Genomic DNA, 7,500 nt, shown 5'->3' with positions numbered 1-7,500 from the left:
ATAAAAACGGGACGGAGGGAGGGAGGGAAGGAGGGAGGGTGGGAGGAGTGTGGGTGCGGGGGGGGTGGGTGGGGGGAGGAGTTAGAAAACCCACACATCAGTCAGTACCTGAATTTGCAGCAGCAGGAGGCAGCCGTTCCAACACGGACTCTCCTGCGATGACCCTAACACCGTACGGCACTCGGTTGAAGCGGATGGGTGGCAGGAAGTATGTGGTGCTGTGTCTCTCAGGAAACCAGTCTTTGATGTTTCCCAGCCACAACTTCGAGGCTTCCTGTATGTGTGCAGTCAATGTATTTATAGTATGTGCGTACACACACACGCGCACGCACACACACACACATACATAAACACACACACACACAAACACACACACATATACATACATATACACACAAACGCGGACACACGCACATGCATACATACATACACACTCACACACACACACATATGCGTGCATCTATATCTCTCTTAGGTGGGTTATGAAAACAAGAACAAACCCAGCATGCACACGCCCGAAAACGGAGTACAGCTGCCTACACGACGGGGTCAATAAACAAAACGGTAAAATGTTACATGTCTGTCTGAGCGTGTATGCGTGCGTGCCTGAAATCTTATTGAATAACACAGGAAACGAATGATGAGCACCCAGTAGCAGCCGTCAGTCAGCTCTTCCCAGGCAGGCAGCCTGTTATGCAAATGAGCCCGTGTTTGTAAAACACTTAAGAGCTTGGTCTCTGACCGAGGATAGGCGCTATATAAGTATCCAGACATGAAGAGCTGAGAGACTGCACGCATAAAGGAAAAAAAAAAAAAAATGTGACGACTGTGATCCTAAGCAAACATGTGATCCGAAGCAAACGTGCTTTACTTTGTAAATACGTACTGTCATCAGATATCCATTGAGCTGACATTCTTATACATGTACATGTTGTACACATTCTCCGTTTCGTGTTGTTGAATACTAATTTGATAAGGAAATGTGACATATGTAATGAGATAGCTTTAACTCTTTCCATACGAACGGCGAAAGAGACGACGTTAACAGCGTTTCACCCCAATTACCATCATTGAAATATTGCAAGCGGAAGGCTCTTATACTGAAGAGGTGAATGTTGACAAAGAATACCACAATTCTGACGACGGAAGCTAAAGGTTGGGTCATTCAGACACCCACTGGACATCCGAGGGGTCTGTGTAGAGGAGAAGAGAGGACTGGCCGTACTGAGTGAGTTAAAGTATTTGAGGCAATCATAGTCATGAAATAGTCATGTTGAAAATATACATAGTACATATAAAGAAAAATGAATAATTTAACAGAACACTATATTGTAATATATATGAAAAGGCCTACGAGATATATGCTATTTAAGTTTTGAATGGGTGTTTCTGACATAGGTGTGCAATGTGCAGATCCGAGAGAGAGGATAAATTTCTGGGTGTTTCCGATATAGGTGTGCAATGTGCAGATCTGACAGAGAGGGTAAATTTCTGGGTGTTTCTGACATAGGTGTGCAATGTGCACATCCGAGAGAGAGGATAAATTTCTGGGTGTTTCCGATATAGGTGTGCAATGTGCAGATCCGAGAGAGAGGATAAATTTCTGGGTGTTTCTGATATAGGTGTGCAATGTGCAGATCCGAGAGAGAGGATAAATTTCTGGGTGTTTCTGATATAGGTGTGCAATGTGCAGATCCGAGAGAGAGGATAAATTTCTGGGTGTTTCTGATATAGGTGTGCAATGTGCAGATCCGAGAGAGAGGATAAATTTCTGGGTGTTTCCGATATAGGTGTGCAATGTGCAGATCCGAGAGAGAGGATAAATTTCTGGGTGTTTCCGATATGGGTGTGCAATGTCCAGATATGACAGAGAGGATAAATTTCTGGGTGTTTCTGATATAGGTGTGCAATGTGCAGATCCGAGAGAGAGGATAAATTTCTGGGTGTTTCCGATATGGGTGTGCAATGTCCAGATATGACAGAGAGGATAAATTTCTGGGTGTTTCTGACATAGGTGTGCAATGTGCAGATCTGAGAGAGAGGATAAATTTCTGGGTGTTTCCGATATAGGTGTGCAATGTGCAGATCTGACAGAGAGGATAAATTTCTGGGTTTCTGACATAGGTGTGCAATGTGCAGATCTGAGAGAGAGGATAAATTTCTGGGTTTCTGACATAGGTGTGCAATGTGCAGATCCGAGAGAGAGGATAAATTTCTGGGTGTTTCTGATATAGGTGTGCAATGTGCAGATCCGAGAGAGAGGATAAATTTCTGGGTGTTTCCGATATAGGTGTGCAATGTGCAGATCCGAGAGAGAGGATAAATTTCTGGGTGTTTCCGATATAGGTGTGCAATGTGCAGATCCGAGAGAGAGGATAAATTTCTGGGTGTTTCTGATATAGGTGTGCAATGTGCAGATCCGAGAGAGAGGATAAATTTCTGGGTGTTTCTGATATAGGTGTGCAATGTGCAGATCCGAGAGAGAGGATAAATTTCTGGGTGTTTCTGATATAGGTGTGCAATGTGCAGATCCGAGAGAGAGGATAAATTTCTGGGTGTTTCTGATATAGGTGTGCAATGTGCAGATCCGAGAGAGAGGATAAATTTCTGGGTGTTTCTGACATAGGTGTGCAATGTGCAGATCCGAGAGAGAGGATAAATTTCTGGGTGTTTCCGATATGGGTGTGCAATGTCCAGATATGACAGAGAGGATAAATTTCTGGGTGTTTCTGATATAGGTGTGCAATGTGCAGATCCGAGAGAGAGGATAAATTTCTGGGTGTTTCTGATATAGGTGTGCAATGTGCAGATCCGAGAGAGAGGATAAATTTCTGGGTGTTTCCGATATAGGTGCGCAATGTGCAGATCCGAGAGAGAGGATAAATTTCTGGGTGTTTCTGATATAGGTGTGCAATGTGCAGATCCGAGAGAGAGGATAAATTTCTGGGTGTTTCTGATATAGGTGTGCAATGTGCAGATCCGAGAGAGAGGATAAATTTCTGGGTGTTTCCGATATAGGTGTGCAATGTGCAGATCCGAGAGAGAGGATAAATTTCTGGGTGTTTCTGATATAGGTGTGCAATGTGCAGATCCGAGAGGATAAATTTCTGGGTGTTTCTGATATAGGTGTGCAATGTGCAGATCCGAGAGAGAGGATAAATTTCTGGGTGTTTCTGATATAGGTGTGCAATGTGCAGATCCGAGAGAGAGGATAAATTTCTGGGTGTTTCTGACATAGGTGTGCAATGTGCAGATCTGAGAGAGAGGATAAATTTCTGGGTGTTTCTGATATAGGTGTGCAATGTGCAGATCCGAGAGAGAGGATAAATTTCTGGGTGTTTCTGACATAGGTGTGCAATGTGCAGATCCGAGAGAGAGGATAAATTTCTGGGTGTTTCTGATATAGGTGCGCAATGTGCAGATCCGAGAGAGAGGATAAATTTCTGGGTGTTTCTGATATGGGTGTGCAATGTGCAGATCCGAGAGAGAGGATAAATTTCTGGGTGTTTCTGACATAGGTGTGCAATGTGCAGATCCGAGAGAGAGGATAAATTTCTGGGTGTTTCCGATATAGGTGTGCAATGTGCAGATCCGAGAGAGAGGATAAATTTCTGGGTGTTTCTGACATAGGTGTGCAATGTGCAGATCCGAGAGAGAGGATAAATTTCTGGGTGTTTCCGATATAGGTGTGCAATGTGCAGATCCGAGAGAGAGGATAAATTTCTGGGTGTTTCCGATATAGGTGTGCAATGTGCAGATCCGAGAGAGAGGATAAATTTCTGGGTGTTTCTGATATAGGTGTGCAATGTGCAGATCCGAGAGGATAAATTTCTGGGTGTTTCTGATATAGGTGTGCAATGTGCAGATCCGAGAGAGAGGATAAATTTCTGGGTGTTTCTGATATAGGTGTGCAATGTGCAGATCCGAGAGAGAGGATAAATTTCTGGGTGTTTCTGACATAGGTGTGCAATGTGCAGATCTGAGAGAGAGGATAAATTTCTGGGTGTTTCTGATATAGGTGTGCAATGTGCAGATCCGAGAGAGAGGATAAATTTCTGGGTGTTTCTGACATAGGTGTGCAATGTGCAGATCCGAGAGAGAGGATAAATTTCTGGGTGTTTCTGATATAGGTGCGCAATGTGCAGATCCGAGAGAGAGGATAAATTTCTGGGTGTTTCTGATATGGGTGTGCAATGTGCAGATCCGAGAGAGAGGATAAATTTCTGGGTGTTTCTGACATAGGTGTGCAATGTGCAGATCCGAGAGAGAGGATAAATTTCTGGGTGTTTCCGATATAGGTGTGCAATGTGCAGATCCGAGAGAGAGGATAAATTTCTGGGTGTTTCTGACATAGGTGTGCAATGTGCAGATCCGAGAGAGAGGATAAATTTCTGGGTGTTTCCGATATAGGTGTGCAATGTGCAGATCCGAGAGAGAGGATAAATTTCTGGGTGTTTCTGATATAGGTGTGCAATGTGCAGATCCGAGAGAGAGGATAAATTTCTGGGTGTTTCCGATATAGGTGTGCAATGTGCAGATCCGAGAGAGAGGATAAATTTCTGGGTGTTTCTGACATAGGTGTGCAATGTGCAGATCTGAGAGAGAGGATAAATTTCTGGGTGTTTCTGATATAGGTGTGCAATGTGCAGATCCGAGAGAGAGGATAAATTTCTGGGTGTTTCTGATATAGGTGTGCAATGTGCAGATCCGAGAGAGAGGATAAATTTCTGGGTGTTTCTGATATAGGTGTGCAATGTGCAGATCCGAGAGAGAGGATAAATTTCTGGGTGTTTCTGATATAGGTGTGCAATGTGCAGATCCGAGAGAGAGGATAAATTTCTGGGTGTTTCCGATATGGGTGTGCAATGTGCAGATCCGAGAGAGAGGATAAATTTCATTTTGCTTTTTTTGCTGTCCGGCATTTGTTGATCTTAGAAGAAGATTCATCCCTCCCAAGCATTACAGAAAACCAGCCTTGTTCATGCTAACACTGCTTTTGTCTTGTACAAATGAATTCGTTATTAATAACTTCACGGTTCTCTGTAAAAGTCACTTCAGATAAGAAGCATTACTTCGATATTGTTCAGATATGCTGTAATCATTAATTACATGCGTAATATTTATGTGTGCAGCATTATCTAAAATGTGTCTTATCAATGTGTACCTCCTTAAAATCAGGCCGTGGCCTTTCTTGAATAATAGAGAGAGAAGAAGAAGACAGACAGACAGACAGACAGAAAGACAAACAGGGACAAAGAGACAGCCCACTCAAGCGAGCATTATGTACAGCTACCTGTCAGAATGCTGTATCACTAAGCTGAACTATAAATGTGTACAGTGAAATACTGACCTGTCAGAATGTTGCATCACTAACCTGAACTGTAAATGTGTACAGTGAAATACTGACCTGTTAGACTGTTACACCATTAAGCTGAACTATAAATGTGTACAGTGAAATACTGACCTGTTAGACTGTTGCACCATAAAGCTGAACTATAAATGTGTACAGTGAAATACTGACCTGTCAGACTGCAGCATCACTAAGCTGAACTATAACTGTGTACAGTGAAATACTGACATGTCAGAATGCTGTACCACTAAGCTGAACTATAAATGTGTACAGTGAAATACTGACATGTCAGAATGCTGTACCACTAAGCTGAACTATAAATGTGTACAGTGAAATACTGACCTGTCAGAATGCTGTACCACTAAGCTGAACTATAAAATGTGTACAGTGAAATACTGACCTGTTAGACTGTTGCACCACTAAGCTGAACTATAAAATGTGTACAGTGAAATACTGACATGTCAGACTGTTGCATCACTAAGCTGAACTATAAATGTGTACAGTGAAATACTGACCTGTCAGAATGCTGTATCACCAAGCTGAACTATAACTGTATACAGTGAAATACTGACCTGTCAGAATGCTGTACCACTAAGCTGAACTATAAATGTGTACATTGAAATACTGACCTGTCAGAATGCTGTACCACTAAGCTGAACTATAAATGTGTACAGTGAAATACTGACCTGTCAGAATGCTGTACCACTAAGCTGAACTATAAATGTGTACAGTGAAATACTGACCTGTCAGACTGTTGCACCACTAAGCTGAACTATAAATGTGTACAGTGAAATACTGACCTGTCAGAATGCTGTACCACTAAGCTGAACTATAAATGTGTACAGTGAAATACTGACCTGTCAGAATGCTGTACCACTAAGCTGAACTATAAATGTGTACATTGAAATACTGACCTGTCAGAATGCTGTACCACTAAGCTGAACTATAAATGTGTACAGTGAAATACTGACCTGTCAGAATGCTGTACCACTAAGCTGAACTATAAATGTGTACAGTGAAATACTGACCTGTCAGAATGCTGTACCACTAAGCTGAACTATAAATGTGTACAGTGAAATACTGACCTGTTAGACTGTTGCATCACTAAGCTGAACTACAACTGTGTACAGTGAAATACTGACCTGTCAGAATGCTGTACCACTAAGCTGAACTACAACTGTGTACAGTGAAATACTGACCTGTCAGAATGCTGTACCACTAAGCTGAACTACAACTGTGTACAGTGAAATACTGACCTGTCAGAATGCTGTATCACAGTGAAATACTGACCTGTTAGACTGTTGCACCATTAAGCTGAACTATAAATGTGTACAGTGAAATACTGACCTGTTAGACTGTTGTACCACTAAGCTGAACTATAAATGTGTACAGTGAAATACTGACCTGTCAGAATGCTGTACCACTAAGCTGAACTATAAATGTGTACAGTGAAATACTGACCTGTTAGACTGTTGCACCACTAAGCTGAACTATAAATGTATACAGTGAAATACTGACCTGTTAGACTGTTGCACCACTAAGCTGAACTATAAATGTATACAGTGAAATACTGACCTGTCAGACTGTTGCACCATTAAGCTGAACTATAAATGTGTACAGTGAAATACTGACCTGTCAGAATGCTGTACCACTAAGCTGAACTATAAATGTGTACAGTGAAATACTGACCTGTTAGACTGTTGCACCACTAAGCTGAACTATAAATGTGTACAGTGAAATACTCACCTGAACATTACGTTTCCTGCCTCCGGCAGTGGGTTTAGATTTCGCGCCCCGTCCAGACATTCTGCGCCAGACTAAAACTGAAAACGAATAAAAAATCATCTCTCTATAAATATCACCCCCCCCCCACACACACACACACACACACACACACACACACACACACACACACACACACACACACAGGGTGGGGGTTGGGGGGGTATAAATGGACATAACTCCAGACTGACTCCCCACCATTGTGCTAGATTTTTTTTTTTTTTTTTTTTTTTTTTTTGAAGAGGGTGTACCATCGACACCAAGCTAAAACTGCTACCCGTCCTCCTGGGTAAGTTTATTCCAACGAGTTGTGGGGGTGAATTCAGGCAAAAAGCCAAAATAGCACTCCCCTCTACCTGGAAAAATGT

The 7,500-nt window shown here is 42.3% G+C and overlaps 1 protein-coding gene across 1 annotated transcript in view; it reads right to left on the bottom strand.

The window, feature by feature from the left end:
* The window catches only part of LOC143278101 (uncharacterized), a 36,945-nt gene that overhangs the window by 24,166 nt on the left and 5,279 nt on the right, over positions 1 to 7,500 (bottom strand). The window contains exons 2-3 of the mRNA XM_076583133.1: positions 7,097 to 7,173; positions 109 to 274 (exon numbers count right to left, since the gene is read on the bottom strand). Coding sequence (XP_076439248.1) covers positions 109 to 274; positions 7,097 to 7,156 — 226 coding nt within the window. The 5' untranslated portion in view covers positions 7,157 to 7,173. The remainder of the gene's footprint in view (positions 1 to 108; positions 275 to 7,096; positions 7,174 to 7,500) is intronic.

The sequence above is a fragment of the Babylonia areolata genome, chromosome 35, assembly GCF_041734735.1.
Source record: "Babylonia areolata isolate BAREFJ2019XMU chromosome 35, ASM4173473v1, whole genome shotgun sequence".
NCBI lineage: Eukaryota > Metazoa > Mollusca > Gastropoda > Neogastropoda > Buccinidae > Babylonia > Babylonia areolata.
This window is presented reverse-complemented; position numbering and strand designations above follow the sequence as displayed.